Source organism: Nycticebus coucang, chromosome 7 (genome assembly GCF_027406575.1).
Source record: "Nycticebus coucang isolate mNycCou1 chromosome 7, mNycCou1.pri, whole genome shotgun sequence".
NCBI lineage: Eukaryota > Metazoa > Chordata > Mammalia > Primates > Lorisidae > Nycticebus > Nycticebus coucang.
In genome coordinates, this window is record NC_069786.1 from 67,648,764 (window position 1) to 67,673,952 (window position 25,189).

The following is a 25,189-nucleotide window of genomic DNA, read 5'->3' on the forward strand; positions in this document are numbered from 1 at the left end:
GTAGGTCAATGAATAAACCAATAGTATTTAAACAATAGAGCATTGTTCAGCCACAAAAAGGAATGAAATATCAATATATGCTACAAGGTGGATGAATCTCCAAGACTTGATGCCAAGTAAAAGAGGATAACACAAAAAGGTCACATATTTTAAGATTTCACTTCTATGAAATACCCAGAATAGGCAAATCCATAAAGATAGAACACATATTGGCGGTTGCTAGAGACAGGCATTAGTTTTCTTTGTGCTCCAAATTGCTTTATGGATAAGGGGTTTTTACTTTGGAGTAATGGAAATGTTTTGAAACTAGACAAAGTTGCTGGCTGCACAAAATTGTGGCTGTTTCTAATGCCACTGAATTGTGTACTTTAAAATGGTTAATTTTATATTATGTTAATTTAAGTCACTAAATTATTAACAAATAAAAGACTATAGCTAGAAATAAACACTCGTAATAAAAGTGTTCAGAATCTGGAAGACGAATCTTTCTCAGGATATCAGAAACTGAATAAAAGGGGGTATCTGTTGTTTCTTTAAAAACAGATTTATTTATTTATTTTTTATTGTTTCAGATTAATTTGAGGGTACAAAGAATTAGGTTACAGAATCATTTTTTCCAAGTCTTGAAAATAGGATGTTGGTATTTTAATAGGGATTGGCGTTGATCGATAAATTGCTCTGGGAAGTATAGCCATTTTAACAATGTTGATTCTTCCCAGCCATGGTATGTTCTTCCATTTGTTAAAGTCCTCTGCTATTTCCTTTCTTAAGGTTACATAGTTTTCTTTATAGAGGTCCTTCACCTCTTTTGTTAGGTACATTCCTAAGTATTTCATTTTCTTTGGGGCTATGGTGAAGGGAGTTGTGTCTTTAATTAACCTCTCATCTTGGCTGTTGTTGGCATATACAAAAGCAACTGACTTGTGGACATTGATTTTATATCCTGAAGCATTACTGTATTTTTTAATGACTTCCAAGAGTCTTGTGGTTGAGTCTTTAGGGTTCTCTAAGTATAAGATCATATCATCAGCAAAGAGGGCGAGTTTGACCTCCTCTGCTCCGATTTGGATGCCCTTTCTTTTCTTGTCTTGTCTAATTGTATTGGCTAGAACTTCCAGGACTATGTTGAATAGTAATGGTGACAGATGACAACCTTGTCTGGTTCCAGTTCTAAGAGGAAAAGCTTTCAGTTTTACTTCATTCAGTAAAATATTAGCTGTGGGTTTGTCTTGGATAGCTTCGTTTTGTATGGAACCAGAAAAAAAACCCATATAGCTAAGGCAGTTCTTAGTAAATAAAAACAAGGCCAGGGTTATCACCATACCAGATTTTAGGCTGTATTACAAGGCCATAGTGGTCAAGACAGCATGGTACTGGCACAAAAATAGAGACATAGACATTTGGAATCAAATAGAAAACCAGGAAATAAAACCTACAACTTAAAGTCACCTAATCTTTGATAAACCAAACAAGAGCGTACACTGGGGGCAAGATTCCCTATTCAATAAATGGTGCTGAGAGAATTGGATATCCATATGTAAAAGACTGAAACTGGACCCACATCTTTCTCCACTCACAAAAATTGATTCAAGATCGATAAAGGACTTAAATTTAAGGCATGAAACAATAAAAATCCTCAAAGAAAGCATAGGAAAAACACTGGAAGATATCGGCCTGGGGAAAGATTTTATGAGGAAGACTGCCATGGCAATAGCAACAACAGTGATAATAAACAAATGGGATTTAATTAAACTGAAAAGCTTCTGTACAGCCAAAGAAACAATAACCAAAGCAAACAGACAACCTACCTAATGGGAAAGGATATTTGCATATTTTGAATCAGACAAACACTTAATAACCAGGATTTATACAGAACTTCAATTAATCCATAAGAAAAAACCCAACAATCCCATACATCAATGGGGAAGAGAGATGAATAGAATCTTCTCTAAGTACTAGAGACAAATGGCCAGCAATCATATGAAAAAATGTTCATCATTCCTATCTATTAGAGAAATGCAAATCAAAACAACCCTGAGATACCATCTAACCCCAGCGAGAATGGCCCACATCACAAAATCTCAAAACTGCAGATGCTGGCGTGGATGTGGAGAGAAGAGAACATTTTTACGCTGCTGGTGGGACTGCAAACTAGTACAACCTTTTTGGAAGGAAGTATGGAGAAACCCCAAAGCACTCAAGCCAGACCTCCCATTTGATCCTGTAATCCCATTACTGGGCATCTATCCAGAAGGAAAAAAACCCTTCTATTATAAAGACACTTGTACTAGGCTGTTTATCGCAGCCCAATTTATAATTGCTAAAATGTGGAAACAACCCAAGTGTCCTTCAACCCAGGAATGGATTGGTAAGCTGTGGTATAGACCATGGAATATTATTCAGCCATAAAAAATGGAGATTTTGCAGCATTTGTACTAACCTGGATGGAGGTGAAACCCATTATTCTTAGTGAAGCATCACAGGAAAGGAGAAGAATGAATCCTATGTACTCAATTCTGATATGAAGACAATCACAATTAATGACATGGTGGGGCATGGGGGAAGGGGAGAGCAGACAGAGAGGAGGAAGGGGTGAGGGAGAGGAAAAGAAGAAAAGAAAAAAGAAAATAGTGACGAATTCCTACATAAATTGGACTTAATTTTGACCAAAGTACATCAACTTGTTAATATGTTGTTTAGGATAGTTCATCCTCATTTATAAGTGACATATGTTTGTACTTTCCCCTTTATAACAATATATTTTCTCCAATTTTAGTATCAAGTGTCCCCAGATCAAGTAGAATGATTTTGAAGTATTTCTTCTTTTTCTATTGTCTATAAGATTTAGCATGATCTGTTTTTTGAATTTATCTTTTACTTTTATTTATAAATATTAGTTGTCTATTTTTTTTCTTTTTTTTTTTTTTTTGTAGAGACAGAGTCTCACTGTACCGCCCTCAGGTAGAGTGCCGTGGCGTCACACGGCTCACAGCAACCTCTAACTCTTGGGCTTACGCGATTCTCTTGCCTCAGCCTCCCGAGCAGCTGGGACTACACGCGCCGGCCACAACGCCCGGCTATTTTTTGGTTGCAGTTTGGCCGGGGCTGGGTTTGAACCCGCCACCCTCAGCATATGGGGCTGGCGCCCTACTCACTGAGCCACAGGCGCCGCCCTTAGTTGTCTATTTTTTGATACTTAAAGAAAAATGATAAGAAGTTAACTGATGACTCCTTACTGAATCTCAGAGTCAAAGCATTCTATAATAGACATACTCTTATTTGACAAACAATGTTACTTTCTTTGCATTATTATTATTATTATTGCTTAATATTCCAATCTAGCAATTGTCTGATTCCTCTTCTGAATGTATTTATGTTCATTCATTCTTTATAAGGTTTTTGTTTCTAGTCCTTATCTTAAACATTGTTATAGTTATTAAATTTTAAGCCTTTTTAATTTTGTGAAGGCAAAAAAAGAAAAAAAAAAAAGGAAACCTAATTAACACATGTATAGGTAAATTAAAAAAAGAAAAGCCAGGCATTGTGGCAGGTACCTGTAGGTCCAGTTACTTGGGAGGCTGAGGCAAGAGAATCTGAGGTTGCTGTGACTCCACAGCACTCTATCGAAGGCAACTAAGTGAGACTCTGTCAAAAAAAAAAAAAAGATATCAATGGTAATTTCCCATATAAAGAATGGTGTTTAGAGAAAATAAATTATAAAACAGAAAAAAACAAACAAACAAAAAGCAAACAATTAGGTTACAATGTTTGCATTTGTAAGGTAGAGTCCCTCTTATAGTTATGTCCCGCCCCCAAGAGGTATGCCATACACCCTAATATTGTGCCCATTAAGTGGGAACACACCCGTCCCCCTCCTTTCTCCCCTCTCCCTTGCTTCCTTGCCTGGCCCCCTGCGAACTGATTTGAGTTTTTCTCTTATGTGGGTGTGTACTAGATCATCTACTGGCTTCGTATTAGTAGTGAGTACACTGGATTCTAAAAACAGATTTTTTTTATTTATTTATTTATTTATTTATTTTTTTATTTGGCCAGGGCTGGGCTTGAACCCGCCACCTCCGGCATATGGGACCGGCACCCTACCCGTTGAGCCACAGGCGCCACCCTAAAAACAGATTTTTTTGGAAAGAAGATCATATAGAGAGTAAATCATCCTTACTAACTAGAGGCTGAAGGGGGAAATAAACTGTAGATACTTCTAAGCAACAGCTCTGAGAGAAAACTGGCATGTACTTTTCTAGAAACATCTTTAAAGAATCAAATTCAGCAAGCAAGAAAACACTATTCTTAAATATCAAGGAGAAAATAATGAAGAAAAGAAGAACTTTTAGACAGAACTCTAGACTTGAAGGAAGGGGAGAACAAACGAGTTTTAGTTTAACTTACAAATCTCTTAAAGAATAAAAAACAGTGTGTGGAAAGATGATGTGAACTCCCTTCCTCTTCCTTTGAAAGAAATTATTTTTATTGTTATTATACCATGTATCCATGTTGCTAGAGTTCACCTGGGGTTTTCTGGCACAGGCTGGCCAGTCCCTTGGGGGTATGCTATGGAGGAAGATGGCTGTTAAGACTAGATCAAGGTTTTTCAAACTGATCACAGGAGACCCCTGAAGGTTTTCTATACAGCTAGAGTATGGGAGAAGCAGGAAGGAATGGAAGTGGAGCTGTTGATGCCCCAGCCTTCTTCTGGGCAGGTTTGCCTTTATCTTTTAACTTCTAGGATTCCATTTAAAATTTCACTTGAGAAAAGTTCTGCTCCCAAAGAAAAATTTGAAAACCATTAGATTGGATCAAGGGTTCCCAAATCTGGCTGGCTCAACAGAAGTACTAAAAGAGCTTTTTCAGATTAAAAACTCCTGGGCTATACCTCTAGATCTAGAGAAACAGTAACTCCTCAAGGGATTTTCATGCAGCCAGCACAAAGCTAGCCCATGGGGTTTGAGAAACACTGGACCAAATGACCCTGCTTTCCTGAGAGTTTATAACAAAACAGAACTAAAATTGATAGGCAAGAATCTCAAGTAAAAGAGCAAGTGGTAGCAGATGGAAAAAGAGAATGTAGGCCACTAAATCACCAGGGTCTAATGATGGGGGGGAAAATGGTAACCGAGGAGCTTGCCTACGACCACAAGTTCCTCTGGAGATCTAACTGCCTGGCAAAGGGCCCTACAGTAACTCTCCATACTGGTGATGGTAGTCTTCCTGGCTTTACTTAGCAGCTGCTCAAAAAAAAAAGAATGTGAGCCAGATATGTAATATACAAATTTCTAGTAGCCACATTTTTAAAAAAGTAAAATAGATGAAATTAATTTTACTATTTTATTTAATGTAATATCCAAATTTCATTCATTTTATATGTAACTCAACATAAAATTATTTTTGATATTTTAATTTTTATTTTTCTGAGATGAAGTCTCTTTTGTCTGGGCTAGAGTGCAGTGGTTTGATCACAGCTCTCTGCACTCTCTTAAATCCTGGGCTCAAGCAATCCTCCTGTCTCAGCTTCCCCTGAGGCTGCAACTACACGAGAATGCCACCACATCTGGATAATTTTTCTATTTCCTTATAGAGATGGGTCTTGCTGCTGTGCAGCCTGGTCTGGAATTCCTGGCCTCAATCAATTTTCCTGCCTCAGCCTCTTAACATGCTGGAATTACAGGCCTGAGCCACCTCACTCAGCCTTACCTTGTTTTTTTGCACGAAGTCTTCAAAATCTTATAGCACATCTCAATTCAGACTAGTTAGGTTTCAAGTGTGGTTACTGTACTGTACAGTGTAGCACTAACATTAATAATTTAAAAAAATCAATGTATTTTCTTCCTAGTAGGAATAATTCCTATGCTGTTGCATTTGTAGGGGTGAGAGTGTTACCAGAGGAAGAGGGTCTAGCCGCCTGTCACCGTCAGCCAACATGCAGAGAAGAGGATAGGTCCAAACAAGCTTTATTTGTCAGAAGGCCAGGATTCTGGAGAATACTGAGAGTAGCCTCGCAATTCTGTTTTGCCTCCATTACGATTCTTCTAACTTTTTTTTTTGTAGAGACAGAGTCTCACTTTACTGCCTTCGGTAGAGTGCCGTGGCCTCACACAGCTCACAGCAACCTCCAACTCCTGGGCTTAAGCGATTCTCTTGCCTCAGCCTCCCGAGTAGCTGGGACTACAGGCGCCCGCCACAATGTCCAGCTATTTTTTTGGTTGCAGTTCAGCCGGGCCTGGGTTTGAACCCACCACCCTCGATATATGGGGCCGGCGCCCTACTCACTGAGCCACAGGCACCACCCTCTTCTAACTTTTATAATGAAATACAAGGAAACACATCTAGAAAATTTTAACTTTATCTGAGAGGGAGTAATATCAAAGTAGTCTTCATTTTAACAAAGTAAAAAACATTTAAACAGAAAGGTGATTTTTCACTTAACAAAATATCTAAGAGAATCATCAAAAAAAAAAAAAATCACATTATCAAAGTAAACTTTACCACTATCACAACACCTACTGTCTGTGCGTGACTACCTCCTCAGTATCTCTGAGACAAACGTCCTTACAAATAGAGTAAAACCTTAGCTAGATAATCACGGAAGGTGTATGGGGAAGACTGATCAGACCAGGTCAGCTGTACTGCTTCAGCTTAGCTTCTCAGACTCCATCTTTTTTTTTTTTTGTAGAGACGGAGTCTCACTCTGCTGCCCTCAGTAGAGTGCCATGGTGTCACGCAGCTCACACCAACTTCCAACTCCTGGGCTCAGGCGATTCTCCTGCTTCAGCCTCCTGAGTAGCTGGGACCACAGGCGCCCACCACAACGCCTGGCTTTTTTTTGTTGCAGTTTGGCAGGGCTGGGTTTGAACCTGGCAACCCTCCTTATATGGGGCCGGTGCCCTACCCACTGAGCCACAGGTGCCGCCCCTCAGACTCCATCTTGCAAGCCACTTTTCTGGCTTCAAGGAGAAACTTGCCCTTTCCCCCCAAAAATTCACTGAAAGGTTAACTCACAATTAAGGCAGATTAATAAAAAAAAAATGTTTATTTTCAAATACCATGAACATAGGGAGAATCACAAGAGGGATTACCCAATATCTCACTGATGGTAGATATTTTCATACATGCCTCTTGGAGGTGGAGGGGAAATGTGGAATATAGCTGCAACAAGTGGTTGCTAGGAAGGATGAATAGATGGGGAAAACAGGCTGACTTCCCTATACATTAACTTGAGAGAGGTATTGTGTTTAAAATGATTTGAGCCAAGTCTGCCTGCATTCTTGATCCTCTTCCCAATAATTCATTGAGATAACAAGGAGAGAAAAGGAAGTCAATTGCCCCCCTTGACAGGGTTAGTCCAATTTATGTAAATAGAGGGAAAGCCCCCCTTCCAGCGCTTTCTGATCTCTAAGGGCCTTTAATTCAAATTATTCTTTATATCAAGGAGTCATATTTTAGAGTGAAATTTCCTTAGCTTCTTCACAATAAAAACATAAAAAGTTGGCCGGCTGGAGTGACTCACAGGTTCAAGATCAGCCTGAGCCAGAGCAACAGCTCATCTCTAAAATTAGAGGGGCATTGTGGCAGGCACCTGTAGTCCCAGCTACTCAGGAGGCTGAGGCAAGAGAATCTCTTGGACCCAAGAGTTTGAGGTTGCTGTGAGGTATGAGGCCACAGCACTCTACTGAGGGTGACAAAATGAGACTCTGTCTCAAAAAAAAAAAAAAAAAACAAAAACTCTACGATCACCTTACCAGCCCTAAAGACACTGCTCCAGAGGTTACTCTGGTAAGAATTTGGTCTGCAGATATCATATTCCACTTCACTTGTTCAGCGCTAACCAGCAGTTTAATCTGGGCTTTGGAAATTTTCACCTGAACGTACTGCTTGCAAAGCCTATTCAAATTGTCTAAAACTAAATTTAAAATCTTTTCTTCCAAAACAAAAAATTCAATTTACCTCTTGATTTTCCTATTTCTATCAGTCATCTTAAAATCAAAACTTTGAGGGTCAAATTCTTCATTTTCCATTATTCCACCTAAGTACCAAGTTCAATTTATTCTTCCTTCATGATATCTCTCTCACTGGTCTTTTCCTGCTTCCAGTTCTCCCTGCTGATCTGTCCACTATACTGTTACCAAATATGCACACTAATACACATACATATTCTCTTCAGTAGCTCTATAATGCCTTCTACTCCTCTACAAGGAGTTCAGGACCATGCACAGCCTTCAACCTACTCCCACTTTTTGGCCTACATCATTCCAACCTTATCTGTTATCTGTCTCCTAAATAGACTTTTTTAGAGCAAATTATCCTATGGGCTATGCTTTATACTTCCTCATCTCGGTGTTTTTATTTTTTTTGAAACAGAGTGTCACTATGTCGCCCTTGGTAGAGTACTGTGGCATCACAGCTCACAGCAACCTCAGACTCTTGGGCTTAAGTCATTCTCTTGCCTCAGCCTCCCGACTAGCTGAGACTACAGCTATTTTTTGGTTGCAGTTGTCATTGTTTAGCAGGTCTGGGCCAGGCTTGAACCCGCTAGCCTCAGTGTATGTGGCCAGTGCCCATATCACTGAGCTATGGGTACCAAGCCGTCATCTTAATGTTTTACGATTGTCTACCCACCTAGAATGTCCTTACTCCAGTTTACCTATTCAAATCATTATTCAACAAATATTTATGTGTCAGAGGCAGAATACTAGAGGCAGAATAAATGCAGACATACCTCATTTCACTGTGCTTCACTTTACTACACTTCATAGATGTTGCTTTTTTTTTTTTTACACAGCTATGATTTAATAAAAAAAAACAGAAAAGGAATCAGATGATTGCTACATCGAAATATTAAGCAATAATAATAATGCAAAGAAAGTAACATTCACATTGTCAAACAAGAGTATATCTATTATAGAATGCTTTGACTCTGAGATTCAGTATAGAGTCATCAGTTAACTTCTTATTTTTTTTTTTTTTATTGTTAGGGATTCATTGAGGGTACAATAAGCCAGTTACACTGATTGCAATTGTTAGGTAAAGTCCCTCTTGCAATCATGTCTTGCCCCCATAAAGTGTGACACACACTAAGGCCCCACCCCCCTCCCTCCATCCCTCTTTCTGCTCCCCCCCCATAACCTTAATTGTCATTAATTGTCCTCATATTGTGGCAACCAGACACATAGCAAGTCTGTCCTCCCCATTATTCTAACAGCATGTATTCACTTCTTATCTCTGGGTCACATTTTGCAATATTTCAAACTGCTTTGTTATTGTCATATCTGTTACGATGATCTGTGATCAGTGATCTTTGATGCTACTATTGCAATTGTTTGGGGGCACCATGACACATGTCCATATAAAATGGCGAACTGAATCAATAAATGTTGTATGTGTACTGACTCTTCTACTGACTGACTGTTCCCCATATCTTTCTCCCTTTCTTTAGGTCTCCCTATTCCTTGAATACAACAATATTGACATTAGGCCAATTAATAACCCTACAATGGCCTCTAAATGTTCAAGTGAAAGGAAGAGTCACGTCTCTCACTTTAACTCAAAAGCTAGACATGATTAAGTTTAGGGAGGAAGGTGTACATATACCACAATTTGTTAATCCAAGTGGTCGATGGGCACTTATATGTACACCATGGAATACTATGCAGCCATAAAAAAGGAGACTTTACATTTTTTTTTGTTTTTTGAGACAGCCTCAGGCTGTCACCTTGGGTAGAGTGCCGTGGCATCACAGCTCACAGCAACCTCAAACTCCTGGGCTCAAGCGATTCTCTTGCCTCTGCCTCCCAAGTAGCTGGGACCACAGGCACCTGCCACAATGCCCAGCTATTTTTTTTTTTGTTGCAGCCGTCATTGTTGTTTGGCGGGCCTGGGCTGGATTTGAACCCGCCAGCTCAGGTGTATGTGGCTGGTGCCTTAGCGGCTTGAGCCACAGGTGTCGAGCCAGACTTCACATCTTTTATGTTTACCTGGATGAAGCTGGAACATATTCTTCTTAGTAAAGTATCTCAAGAATGGGAAAAAAAAGTATCCAATGTTCTCAATACTACTTTGAAATCAATATATAACCACCTACACACTCATACGAATGGCAAAACATAACTATAGAGAGGGGAGGGAAGGGGAGATATGGGAGGAGGGAGGGTTTTGGGGGGGGTGCATGTAATGTGCATGATGCAATGGTACATTTCAAAACTATTAAGAAATGAGTATAATTGTGATGGATGTGTTACTTAGCTCAGTGTAAACATTTCACATTGTATATCAAAGCAGTACCCTCAACCCCATAAATGCATCAATGTACAAAGTTTTGATTTAATAAAAAAAAAAATTAAAAAAAAAAAGTTTAGGGAGGAAGGCACGTTGAAAGCTGAGATAAGCTGAAAGCTAGGCCTTTTGCACCAAATAGCAAACTTGCGAATGCTAAGGAAAAGTTCAGTCCTGTGAACACATGAATGATAAGAAAATGAAACAGCTTTACTGATACAGAGAAAATTTTAGTGGTCTAGATAGGAGATCAAGCCAGCTACAACATTCCCTTAAGCCAAAGCCTAATCTAGAGCAAGGCCCTAGCTCTCTCCAAATCCAAGAAAGGTGAGGAAGCTGTAGAAGAAAACTTTGAAGTTAGCAGAGGTTGGTTCATGTTTAAGGAGAGAAGCCACTCCATAACATAAAAGTGCATGTGATACAGCAAGTGCTAATGGAGAGGCTGCAACAAGCTATCTAAGATCATTGATGAACATTAACTACATTTAAAAACAGATTTTCAATGTAAGTGAAAAAGCCTTCTATTAGAAAGACATACTGTCTAGGACTTTCAGTTATAGAGAAAAAAATCTAGTTTCAAAGCTTCAAAGAACAGGGTCATTTTCTTATTAGGGATTAACTCAATTGGTAACTCTAAGTTAAAGCTAATGCTCATTTATCATTCTGAAATTCATAGGCCCTTATGAATTATGCTAAATGTTCTCTGTACTCTAGAAATGGAATAACAAAGTTTGAATGACAGCAGATCTGTTTACAGCATAGTTTACTGAATAATTTAAGCCCATTGTTGAGACCCGCTGCTCAGGAAAAAGAATTATTTCAAAATATCACTGCTCATTAACAATGCACCTGGTCACCCAAGAGCTCTGTTGAAGATGTGCAAGGAGGTTAATGTTGTTTTCATGCCTCCTAAACTAACATCTATTCTGCAGCCCAAGGATTAAGGAGTCATTTCAACTTTCAAGTCTTCTTATTTAAGAAATACATTTTGTAAGGCTATAGCTGTCACAGGTAGCATTTCCTCTGATGGATCTGGGCAGAATCAATTAAAAACATTTTGGAAAGAATGCCATTAAGAACATTTGTGATTCATGAGAAGAGGTCAAAATATCAACATTAACTGGAATATAGGAGAAGTTGATTCCAGCTCTCATGGATGACTTTGAGGGATTTAAGACTTCAGTGGAGGATGTAACTATAGATGTGGAAATAGCAAGAGAACTAGAATTAGAAGTGAGCCTGAAGATATGATTGAATTGCTATAATCTCTCATGATAAAATTTGAATGGATGAACAGTTGCTTGTTATGGATGACCAAAGAAAGTGGTTTCCTGAGATGAAATCTACTCCTGGTGAAGATGTTGTGAACACTGTTGAAATGACAACAAAGGATTTGAAGTGTTACATAAACTTAGTGGATAAAATAGCAGGATTTGAGAGGACAGACTCCAATTTTGATAGAAGTTCTATTGTGGGCAAAATGTTATCAAATAGCATCGCATGCTATAGAGAAATTGTGAAATAAAGAGTCAGTTGATGAGACTAACTTCACTGAAATTACCACAGCTATCTCACCCTTCAGCAACTACCATCCCAATCAGTCAGTAGTCATCAATATTGAGGCAAGACCCTTTGCCAGCAAAAAGATTATGACTTGCTGAAGGATCAGATGATTGTTGGCATTTTTAGCAATAAAGCATTTTTTAATTAAGGCTTGTACATTGTTCTCTTAGACACAATGGTATTGCTCATTTAATAGACTACCAGTATTGTAAACATAACCTTTATATGTACCAAGAGACAAAAGAGTTCAAGACACCTGTACTGCAATATTGGCTTTACTGTGGTGGTCTGAAACCAACCCCAAAATATTTCCAATAGGGAATATGTGATCCTAATTTCAATTTTCCCCCACTTTAAGAAATCTTCGGCCAGGCATAGTGGCTTATACATGTAATCTCAGCATTTTGGGAAGCTGAGGTGGGAGGATCGCTTGAGGCTATGAGTTCGATACTAGCCTAGGTAACATTTTTACTCTCTACAAAGAATTTAAAAATTAGCCAGGTGTGTGGGGCGGCGCCTGTGGCTCAGTCGTATGGTGCCGGCCCCATATACCGAGTTCGAGCCCGGCCCCGGCCAAACTGCAACCAAAAAAAAAAAATAGCCGGGCGTTGTGGCGGGCGCCTGTAGTCCCAGCTACTCGGGAGGCTGAGGCAAGAGAATCGCTTAAGCCCAGGAGTTGGAGGTTGCTGTGAGCTGTGTGAGGCCACGGCACTCTACCGAGGGCCATAAAAAATGAGACTCTGTCTCTACAAAAAAAAAAAAAAAAAAATTAGCCAGGTGTGGTGGTGCACACCTGTGGTCCCAGCTACTCAGGAGGCTGAGGTGGGAGGACTTGAGCCCAGGAGTTCCAAGCTGCAGTGAGCTGTGATTGTAGCACTGTGCTCTTGCCTGGGCAACACAGTAGGACTTCGTCTCTAAAAACGAATAAACAAGAAAAAACAAATGAAAATCTTTCTGATTTTGCCCAACAGAAATGGTTTCACAGTACTGAGTGGTTCTCATAAAGCATATAGTCTACGACACTCCCTGGACCCTCACAACTTGCTGCCGTACATGGCTAATTATCAGCTTTTCCTATTAATACCTATCTTCCCAAATAGTGTGGATTTCCTAAAACTGTGGATGAGAGTCATACCAAAGTTTCTTTCTGGTGTTCACTAAACACCAGGTACTGGATACACATTTGCTGATTGGCAAGTATTTGTAAATAAGGAAGGGCCTATGGAATAGGAGGGCCTTATCTAGAAAATGGCCCCCACACCTACCCAGTGATAGGCTAGCAAATCAGGTGAGCAGGAAGGGCCTGCAAGAACTCCAAAGTACTAAAAGCTCCTGGAAAATTCCAATTTTCCAATTTTGTTTCTAAAGAAGTTTAGAATTGGCAACACTTAAGGCAGGATTGGTCACCCTGGCTTTTGGAAATCTACAACATGAGTTATGTCATTAGCTTTGAAAATCCTTTGTTGGTACTAAATGAAAACAATGCCATTGGGATATTTACCAAGTATTTATAATATCAGATCTAAAAAGAAAACTCACCACATGTTGTATTCAAAAACTTTGGCTGGGTCAGTTAAAATCCTTGATCCAAGAGGGACTACTGGGCGGTGCCCACCTTGGCATCTGTGTGGCACCTTTCTTAGCCTTAGACAGGAAGTGGAATTTCTCCAAATAATATTCATCCTAAGCAGTACCTGAAAAGTTATAAACAATTAATTACTCATTGTGGATTAGATGGTATATTATTTACCTGAGAGCCAAAATCTGGTCCTTAAGATTTACAACCTGAGAAACGGCATGAAAACAGAAAACTTTTAAATGAAAAATAGGCATGATAGGCTTGGCGCCCAAAGCACAGTGGTTACAGAGCCAGCCACATGCACCAAGGCTGGCAGCTCAAACCTGCCCCAGGCCAGCTAAACAACAATGAAAACTGCAACAAAAAAAAAATAGCCAGGCATTGTGGTGGGCACCTGTCGTCCCAGCTACTTGGGAGGCTGAGGCAAGAGAATCGCTTAAGACAGCGGTTCTCAACCTGTGGGTTGCAGCTCACAGGAACTGTATTAAAGGGCTGTGGCATTAGGAAGGTTGAGAACCACTGGCTTAAGCCCTAGAGTTTGAGGTTGCTGTGAGCTGTGACGCCACAGCACTCTACTGAGGGAGACATAGTTAAGACTCTGTCTCAAAAAAAAAAACAAAATAGGCATGATAGTTTCTCTCCTGAAGTATTTTTTGGCCAAGTGAGAAAAAGGGAATATTTAGGGTTGGGGACATTGGTTAGCATTCTTTATATTCCACAGCCTTGATCAACCTTGCTTATTTGTTTATTTAATTTGTAGCACATGGCTAAAACATATAAGCCCAAAGCCTCAAATTTACATATTAAGGACAGCTTTTTTTAAAGTGATTTTATTATTTTCTTTTGGGGATTCTAAGCAAACATATTTCTTAACAATATTTTGTGACCACTAGACCAAAAACCCAAGTATAGTAGAAAAATAAGAAAATAAATCTGTAAGTGTCATTCTTCTTGCTAAATTGAACTAACATGAAAATCAGTCAAATTAAGTAAATAAATGCTATATTAAGACAGAATCACAGCAATTCTTAATTCTAACAATCATGTATACACACATTCTTTTTAATTTTCTTTTTTTTTATTATTAAACCATAGCTGTGTACATTAATGCGATCATGGGGCACCATACACTGGTTTTATAGACCGTTTGATACATTTTCATCACACTGGTTAACAGCCTTCCTGGCATTTTCTTAGTTATTGCATTAAGACATTTATATTCTACATTTACTAAGTTTCACATGTACCCTTGTAAGATGCACCGCAGATGTAATCCCACCAATCACCCTTCCTCTGCCCATCTTCCCCCCTTCCTCCCCTCCCCATACATTTTTAAGAACAGTCAGTAATACAGTTGCAAAATAGATTTCCCTATGTAAAATGAGTGCTTAAATCCTAGCTCAAATAGAGAATCACTAGCTGATTAGCCCAAATCCATCTCCATTTCTGGAAGAATAATTTAAACATTTTAAGAGTAAGTCCTCTTAATTATGTATTAGTAAATATGTCATTTAAAATCTTTATGGAAAAGTATTAAAAAGATACTTTAATAAGCTTACTCTTTCCAATAAGAATTGATTACAATATTGCTTGACATTTCAGCTGTTCATCACGGCATTCAACCTAATGCTATAAGCTTGTAAGCTGTCAGGTAGAAACAGATGCTAAAAGGTGTGTATGCATAATATGCATTAGGGACAACTGGAGATGCTATTAGGTATAGAAATGCCTTTACCACCTTACTGAAAATGAATGGTTTTAAGACTGAATTTCAAAATGAACTGTGGAATGTCAAAATGTGTCATTGTCCTTTGAAACATAAAATGCAAAATTTTCCTTTTGGAAAAGAAAGGGGTAGGGGGCTTAGTTATACACACCAAAAATACTGTAATGGTTCCGTTCAGATGTGACTAACAGTGATGAGAAATGAAACACTCAGCAGCTGGTGCAGATGCTCCCGTTTCTTGTTTGTTTTCCCTCTTCCACTAAACGCCAGCTCTTTGGGTGGAGGCAAGTGAAACGAAATGCTCCTCCCACCACTATCTTCACCCTGATGTGCCTTTGTTCTTTTTCCTTGCCAGCATTCCACATAAGACTATTAAACCCCTATCTGCAAAATTATTTTTACAGCTCCTTCTGCACTGAATATAATTCATAAAATCTTCTGTATGCTGAAGAGTAGAAACTGATTACATCTAGAAAGAGAGGCAATTCATGCTGTAAAATGTGAAATGATGTAAATGTTTCCCACCCAGAAAAGCCAAATCAAAATAAAATTTCAATCCTTTGAATAATCACGTGACACTTATCTATCTATATATAGAAGAGGAAGAGAGATGGAAAAAAAGGCAAAAGTTTCTCTCCTATAAATGACTAAGAACCTCTGTAGACAAAGACAAAAGACATAACCAGACTGGAAATTAGGCAATTTAGGAAAATGTCAGAGAAGTCTGTGCCTTGCAGGCTGCTAGCCTGTGGAGAAAGCATTGTGTGGCCAGGGCCTAAAAATGTGGTTCCCTGTTTAGGCAGCTGTTTCTCTAATTAACCACACAGACATCTTTATCTATTTTCATTTATTTATCTATAATAGTCACACAATCTTGTGTTGCTATTCGTCTTTTTTATTATACAAATATATAATAAACAGAATAGAATATATAATGTACATAAATACATAATAAAATTATATAAATATCTTCTTAACTAAATTGCAAGCTTCTCTACAGGTGGCACCAAGTTGCTCATGAATTGTTTGAATGGTTACATAAAAATGACAATAGTTGTCTGTTTTAAATTTAATTGCAAGAAGGTTACTTCATATTTTCCAGGCTAAGCTCCTAAGACCCGGACAGGGAGAAATAAGGAAGTAACAGAAGAGTGCAACAGTATACGTAGAGCTATCCAATTACTAACCACAATGATTAACAGATAGATATCCACTTTATGACTGTCATGTTAGCTTAAGGTTTACTAGGTCATGGTTCCATTTTGTGATGGGAGAGAAGAGAAGAGCAGGGCCAGCCCCAAATAGAATTCTGGTAAAATAAAGGTAGTTTCTGCCACCAGAATGAACCACTGCCCTTTATCTTAACTTTCTTTTGTCATACTCTAACTGAATATGAGTTTAAGATACTAATTGGATAATGAAATTGTGTGGATAAGTAGTAATTTTATTTGAAATAACACAGTTTAAAATATTCCATTCACCCAAAAAAAGGCAGAAAAAGAAAAGAGGAATTAAAAACAGATGGAACGGCTCAGCACCTGTAGCACAGTGGTTATGGCGTCAGCCACATACACCAAGGCCGGCAGGTTTGAATCCAGCCTGGGCCAGCTACACAACAATGGCAACTGGAACAAAAAATAGCCGGGCATTGTGGCCGGGAGCCTGTAGTCCCAGCTACTTGGGAGGCTGAGGCAACAGAATCGCTTAAGCCCAAGAGTTTAAGGTTGCTATGAGCTGTGACGTCACAGCACTCTACCGAGGGCAACATAGTGACACTATGTCTCAAAAAAAAAAAAAAAATACAGATGGAACAAATAGGAAACAAACTTCAAGACTGAATAATTAAACTCAATCACAGCAATAATTCCATTAAATATAAATGAAATCAATTGAAAGGCATAGATTATCAATTTGGGGACTGAAAAAAAACAAGACCTAACAATATACTGTCTACAAGAGAACCACTTTAAATGCAAAGACACAAATATACTGGAATTAAAAAAGATACAAACACTGCATGAGAAAACTGGTGGGGCTATATTAATAGACAAAGTAGACTTCAAGAAAAAGACTATTGCAGAGATAAAGAGGGCATTTGATAATGATAAGAGCCAATTCACCAAGACGGTACAGCAATCTTAAATGGGCATGTACCTAATTAGAAAGTTGCAAAATGAATGAAGCAAAAATGGTCAGAACCTTCTGAAGGGTGAAATTATTAACAAATTTATAGTAAACCCTCTTTTAGTTTAAATAGAACAAAAATTCAATGACGTTACAAAAGATTTGAACTTTATCAACTTGACATAAATGACATTTATAGAAAGAAAACTATACCTAACAATGGTAGAATATACATTTATTTTCAAGTGAAACTTCGCAAGGTAGAACATATATGCTGGGCTATAAAACAAGTCTCATAATTTCCCAAGTATTGAGATCATAAAGAGAATGCTTTCTGACTTTAACAATATTAAATGTTAATACTTCGGTGAACTGACTCATTAAGTTCACTTTGTCTAATATTAATATAGCCCTACCAGCTATCTAATATAATACTATGTATGGCATATCTTTTAAAAAATTTTAGTCTAGGGTGGCGCCTGTGGCTCAGTCGGTGGGGCGCCGGCCCCATATACCGAGGGTGGCAGGTTCAAGCCCGGCCCTGGCTGAACTGCAACCAAAAAATAGCCGGGCGTTGTGGTGGGCGCCTGTAGTCCCAGCTACTTGGGAGGCTGAGGCAAGAGAATCGCGTAAGCCCAGGAGTTGGAGGTTGCTGTGAGCTGTGTGAGACCACGGCACTCTACCGAGGGCCATAAAGTGAAACTCTGTCTCTACCAAAACAAAAAAAAAAAAATTTTAGTCTATATATTTGTTTACATTGAAAGTGTAGTCCCAGCTACCTGGAGGGCTAAGGCAGGAGGATTGTTTGAGCCCAAGAGTTTGAGGTTACTATGAGCTACAATGATGCCATGGCACTCTACCCAGGGCAACACAGTGAGACTCTGTCTCCAAAATAAATAAATAAAGTACTTGTCTTATATGCAGCATATTGTTATCTTTGCTTTTTTATCCAAACTTACAATAGTATCCAGAAAATTCCCAAATATTGAGAAATTAAGCAACACACTAGTAAATAACTTATGGGCCAAAGACTAAATCTTAAGGGAAAATAGAAAATATGTTGAACTGAATGATAATGAAATTGCAAAATATCAAAATTTGGAGGATTCAAATAAAGCAGTCTTTATTTATTTATTTATTTTTTGAGACAGTCTCACTATGTTGCCCTCAGTAAAGTCCTATGGTGTCACAGCTCACAGCAACCTCAAAACTCTTGGGCTTAAGCGATTCTCTTGCCTCAGCCTCCTGAGTAGCTGGGATGATAGGCGCCCACCACAACGCCCTGCTATTTTTGTTGTTGTTGTTGTTGTAGTTGTCATTGTCGTTTGGTAGGCCTGGGCCGGGTTCAAACCCGCCAGCTGCAGTACATGTGGCTGGCGCCTTAACCACTGAGGTACAGGTACCAAGCCAATGAAGCAGTTTTTAGTGGGAAATTTAGTGTTAAATGCCTCTGTTAGAAAGGAAAATGATTTTAAATTTGTGATCTCAGTTTCTATCTTAAGCTAGAAAACTAAGAGTAAATTAGACCCAAAGTAACTGGACAAAGGGAATAATAATGATAATAAAAAGCAGAAAACAATGAAATAGAAAATGGAAAAAACAGAAAGTCAAATCCAAAAGCTAGTTTTTTGAAATGATTAATAAAACCATTAACCTTTGGTAAGATTGATAAATTTCTGGTAATAGGAATGAAAGAGGAGATGTCACCACAGACCCTACAGATATCAGCAAGCTTATACTGGGGTATTATGGGCAATTTTATTACATTCATTAGAAGGACAAATTCCTTAAAAACCACAAGTCACCAGTAATAACTTAAAATGATACATGAGAAAATCTAAGTAGCCCTATATTTATTAAATAAGTTAAAATTATAATTATCAAAACAAAGATCACATCCAATAGGAGGGGTATAATTTAAAAAAACAAAATATCAAGTATTAGTGAGCATGTGGAGAAACTGGAACCTTTATACATTACTGTGGAAATGTCAAATGATGCAGCTGCTGTGTGAAACAGGAAGGGGAATCTTCAAAAAAAACGTAAACAGACTTAACATCAGAGCCAATAATTCTACTTCTGAGTATATACTACACAGAAGTGAAAGCAGAGACCAAAGAATATCTGTACACCTACATTCACAGCATCACTGTTTACAAAAGCAGTTCTCAACCTGTGGGTCAAGACCCACAGGAACTGTGTATTAAAGTGCTACAGCACTAGGAAGGTTGAGAACCACTGGTTTACAATAAAGGAAAGGTTGAAACCATCGAAAGACAAATGGATAAACAAAATGTGATGTATGAAACATTATTCAGCCTTAAAAAGAAAGGAAATTTTGATGCATGCTGTAACATAGTTGAGTCCTTCTCTGACTTTTTTTTTTTTTTTGAGACAGAGTCTCACTCTGTCACTCAGGCTACAGTACAGTGGTATCATCATAGCTTACAGTAACATTAAACTCCTGGGCTCAAGCGATTCTCCTGCCTCAACCTCTCTCGTAGCTGGGATTACAGGTGCGCACAATGACCTATGCCCAGCCAATTTTTCCATTTTTAATATACAGACGTAGGGTCTCACTCTTGCTCACGCTGGTCTTCAACTTTTGAGCAATTCTCCTGCCTTGACTCCCAGTGTGCTAGGATTATAGGCATAAGGCATCCCGTATGGCTAACATGGTTGAATCTTTAAGTCATTATGCCAAGTGAAATAAAGCAGTCAAAAAAAAGTGCAACTATTATATGATTCCTCTTATAAGAGGTTCTGAGGATAGTCAAATTTATAGAGACAGAATGTAAAAACGATCAAGGTGGTGGTTCATGTCTAATCCTAGCACTCTGGGAGGTGAGGTAGGAAGATCACTTGAGCCCGAGAGTTTGAGACCAGCCTGACCAAAAGTGAGACTCGTCTCTACTAAAAATAGAAAAAATGAGCTGGCAAAGTAGTCCCAGTTACTCAAGAGTCTGAGACAGGAGCTTCGTAGGAGTCTGAAGTTGCAATGAGCTATGATAATACCACTTTAATCTGGGGGGTGGAGGGTATAGACAAAGCTAGACTCTGTCTCAAAAAAAAAAAAATTACGTAGTGATTGGCAGAGGCTGGAGAGAGGGGAGACTGGGAAATTAAGCATATGTAATTGGTACCCAGGGAGCGGAGAGGAAATGGGGACACATAGGTCAAAAGGTACAAAATTGCAGATATGTAAGATGAACAAATCTACAGATGTAATGTACCATATGAGGACTGTGGTCAGTTTTGTTGTATTGTATTGGGGAGTTTTGCTAAAAGAGTAGACTTCATATGTCTTGCCACACACATACACAAAAGAGTAACTATGTGAGATGATGTATATGTTAATGTGCTTGACTATCATTAACAGTTTCACTGGGCATGTCTATTAAAACATTTTGTTGTACACCTTAAATGTACACAATTTTAAAAAGAAGCTAGACACCTGGCTTATTGTACCCTCAATGAATCCCCAACAATAAAAAAAAAAAAAAAGAAGCTAGACAAAAAAAGTTTTTAAAAAGTATAGTTTCAGGCTTGGCACCCATAGCTCAGTGGGTAGGGTGCTGGCTACATGCTCCAGGGCTGGCGGGTTCAAACCTGGCACGGGCCTGCTAAACAACAATGACAATTGCAACAAAAAAAGTAGTCGGGCATTGTGGCAGGCACCTGTGGTCACCACTACTTGGGAGGCTGAGTCAAGAGAATCGCTTAAGCCCAAGAGTTGCAGGTTGCTGTGAGCTGTGACACCACAGCACTCTACCGAGGGTGATGTAGTAAGACTCTGTCTCCAAAAAAAAAAAAAAAAAAAAGTATAGTTTCATTGGGGAAGATGAAAAAGTTCTGGAGATGAATAGTGGTGATATGTATCTAACAATATAAATTATTTAATGTCACTGAACTCTATACTTAAAAGTGATTAAAATGTAAACTTTATGGTATGTATATTTCTCACCAAGAAAACTACAGGTGCAGATGTCTTCACTAGTGAATACCAAACATTTAAGGAAGCAACAATACCAATTTCTGCAGACTCTTCTCAACTTGTTTTATGAGACCGGTATAACTGTCATAATTGTACATTTGTATGAAGTAAAGGTTTAAATATTGGCCACATTACGCTGCAGTTTTCCCACAGTCTTAGTGATTCCCATTAATAGTTTCCAGTTAGCAAGTGTTTTTCAAGAACAAAACTTGAGGACATCTAAAAGGGAAAACCTGGGTAAGAGTTTTCTTGGCATGTTTTGGTGTGCTTTAATCATGAGGGCTCATATTTAGTTTGCCTTACTCCAGTTCAGACCACTCCACTTCACAAATCCTGGTGAGGTGATTACATTTGTATTTACTGTGTGAAAAATGTGAAAATGTGGTCTTGACCAGTCACTTAGCCCAAACTAATTCTGCCATCAAATTCTATTATCATCAAGCAGCATTTCTTCCACTTACTTTGCCCATAGGTTCCCACTGTCAACTCACCATCCTATGGTGATTCTTCCTCTTGAATCCTATAAAGGCCAAAATAAAACACAATGAGCAAGACTTGAGGGCCATGGCCCTCTGAGAATCTCAATGCCAAGACTCAGTCATGAATAGTCAGCTGACAAAAGCAATCACGAAGAGCAGACTCAGAGAGGAACTGAAGGTTGTACAAGCCTGAGATTGACAGAGTATCATTATTAACAGCATTTATTACTTTACCAAGCATAAAGAGGTATTATGTAGTACCATGAAGAACTAACAGACTTCCTACCAGCTCTAGGTGTAGGTAGGGATATGACTATTTCATAAGACAAGGAAAAGAACAAATGTATAAAATGACTTCAAAGAAAAGACGGTTTTAATACTTGACCAGTTTTCTGAACCAACCACTACTACCACCACCACAATCAGCCTAGTAGCAAAAGAAGCAGTCTTGATAGAGAAGTACAACATGTGGGGAACAGATCTCAGCCCCAAATGCAAATTTTGCCTAGAAGCCTTGTCTTCCACTGAAACAGAGCCCTTTTTACAAGGATTTGTACATCTGCCTCACCTTAGCAACAAACTGTAACATCATCTCCTGGAAGAGGAGATTTCTTAAATAATTGTCGGTCGCTTGTACAACCTTCAATTTTGTGGTTTTGTGGAACAATAGTTTTAAGAACTTTAATTAATAAAAGGAGGATTTTAGTTAAAGAAAATACTCCAAAGTACACTGAAAAAAATATTTTAGGAAGTAAACTACCAATTCCAATTTATCCTTCATGCAAATCTCAATTAAAAAAATAATTTACCATGTGTGAGGTCCTGTAATAAGCACTTTACATACAGTATATTATGTATTATATTATATTACATACAGTAGGTTATCTTTTCTTTTTTTTTTGCAGTTTTTGGCCAGGGCTGGGTTTGAACCCGCCACCTACTCCTTTGAGCCACAGGCATCACCCAATCTTATTTAGTTTTCATTTCCCTATTTTAGGAAAAAAAATCTATAAAGGATGAAGTAAACTTACGTGCTTAAGGTCACCCAAGTAAAAGCTGATGGGCTTTGATTCAAATCTAAGCAGTCTAACTGGAGAGCTCATGCTCTACCCTTTCTGTAGCTTTCTTTCATTTTTCTTTTTTTTTTTTTTTTGGAACAGCCTTGTTAACCACATATTTATTCATGACTCATTGCTTTCTACTTTTGAATACAACATATATAAAAAGGATCATGGTACTAATGCCAGTCTTTATTTATTATTTTTTTATTTTGGTACCTTTAAAAATTTTAACTATTTTTTTTTTTTTGAGACAGAGCTTCAAGCTGTCACCCTGGGTAGAGTGCCATGGCATCACAACTCACAGCAACCTCCAACTCCTGGACTCAAGCCATTCTCCTGCCTCGGCCTCCCAAGTAGCTGGGATTATAGGCACCTGCCACAACGCCCGGCTATTTTTTAGTTGTAGCCGTCATTGTTGTTTGGCCTGCCAGCTCAGATGTATGTGGCTGGCACCTTAGCCGCTTGAGCCACAGGCGCTGAGCCAATTTTAACTATTTTTAAATAAAACTTTTAAATGCATTCTTTATGATTCTAGCTATTTTGCATCCCTATAAGCCAAAACAAATGTATCAAATTTTATTTATTTTTTTGAGACAGAGTTTCATTTTGTCACCCTCGGTAGAGTGCCATGGGGTCACAGCTCACAGCAACCTCAAACTCTTGGGCTTACGTGATTTTCTTGCCTCAGCCTCCCAAGTAGCTGGACTATAGGTGCCTGCCACAAAATCTGGCAATTTTTTTTTTAGAGACAGGGTCTTGCTCTTGCTCAATCTGGTCTCAAACTCCTAAGCTCAAGCAATCCACCTGCCTCGGCCTCCTAGAGTGCCAGGATTACAGGCATGAGCCACCACCTCGGCCCTTAATGCCAGTCTGTACTATTTGTTGCAACTAATTTAAGGAGGCCCACCTCCTTTCAGCTCCTTTTTCTCCTTTCAGCTCTCCCTATTTCTTCTCTTGGGCCTTAATCAAAGAGCAAGCAATGCCACGGAGAGGCACAAGTGCCCAGATTTAGGAAAGCACAGTCATTCAATCATTATCAGTACTCAAATCTCAAGACACAGGCAAAGGGCTCACCCAACCAATATAACATCTTGACACCCAGTTCTTTTCACTGGTCTTCTGCTTTTACACAGCTGAGAAGCAGAGGCAAGGAAGGGCTTCTTAGTTCCTTTGCTTTTTAAGTTTGATCTTAAGATTGCTTTCTTTTATTTTAATACTGCTTAGGAACACCAAAGAGAAACAGTAAATATTACGTTGTTTGTGGGAATCTGTAATGCTTTTCCTTGGAGCACTTTGCTGGCTCTGGGAAAAACTATCTGTAAGACTCCCCAAGAATGATTCCCAGTTGTCCTAGCTTGCTGAAACCCAGGGAAACTGCTATTAATCATACACTAAATTCCTGTCCACCATGTAAAAGTTAGCTCTCCCTCAATGTTTCTTGAGTTCTGAGCATCCTTTAAATAAATGAATTAGTGAAATATTCATGTTTTCACCTTTGTAACTGTTTAGCTTTTCTTCTCAGCTGGGAAGCTGGTACAAAGGTTTCAATTGGAGGGGCAAACATCTAGATAAAGTTGTACTCAACATGACCTGAGAGGCTAGAATTAATGAGAACAAATTAAAGTGCTATTGCTGTATTCTTTTAGAGAGTGAACACCAACAGGTAAGGAACACTTAAGTATGAACTACACTGAAGCTTCAATTATCTTCAGCAATTTCAGAGAACTCTGAGGGTGACTGTGCGAGGCAAACAGCTCCAGCAACTCACACATCTTGTTTTAATCTTGCTTTGGATGATTGTAATTTTGGGGTATAAATAAGTCATTAGCAAGAACAGAACAACAACAATAATTACAGTAAGTATTTGCAGAACACTTTGATCACACTATGACATCAAGTGGCTTTGTCACTCTGCAGCTTCACGATGGAAATCTCATGCGTGGTGTTTGCTCTCCAGGACTGCCTTGAAAGGTGGCTACATGGTGCTTCCACACAAAAAATAGGCTACTGGGATGCCGAGGTTATTTCTTTAAGGGATTTCATATAAGCCATCTCAAAGCCATCTCTATCTGTATATCCTGGTATATGAAGCATATACTGTTCAAATTACTTTACAAGTTGTCTCCAAAACCATTACACCAGACCAGAATCAAATTAGTTTTAAGTCATTTGTCATTTCCCACTTGTCTGTACTACAGTAACTTTTGTAGTTGTCAACCAAATTTGGTGGGTTAATAAAGGATATTACCTTATATCCACACCTCCTGTATTATCCGTCCTTCCAAGTGTGGTAAAAACCTCACGTGGATGAGATTAATGGAGGTCTGCCCTTATTGAGACTTCTGCTTTCCTATTCATTGCAGAGATCTTTACCTCCAGCTA

The 25,189-nt window shown here is 38.7% G+C and overlaps 1 protein-coding gene across 7 annotated transcripts in view; it reads right to left on the bottom strand.

The window, feature by feature from the left end:
* METTL8 (methyltransferase 8, methylcytidine) overlaps positions 1–25,189 on the bottom strand; it is a 125,229-nt gene that overhangs the window by 61,547 nt on the left and 38,493 nt on the right. For 3 of the 7 annotated variants that reach the window (XR_008381308.1, XM_053598079.1, XM_053598076.1), the window contains exons 3-4: positions 13,384–13,538; positions 8,729–8,791 (exon numbers count right to left, since the gene is read on the bottom strand). The exons of 1 other annotated variant lie outside the window; for it this stretch is intronic. Coding sequence is in view for 4 of the 6 variants with exons in the window: in XM_053598079.1 (XP_053454054.1) it covers positions 8,729–8,791; positions 13,384–13,538 (218 nt within the window). In the remaining 2 variants the exon portion in view is untranslated. Of the gene's footprint in view, positions 1–2,440; positions 2,581–8,728; positions 8,792–13,383; positions 13,539–25,189 lie in introns of those variants that run through there. 3 more of the 7 variants (XM_053598077.1, XM_053598078.1, XM_053598081.1) reach the window with 2 other exon arrangements.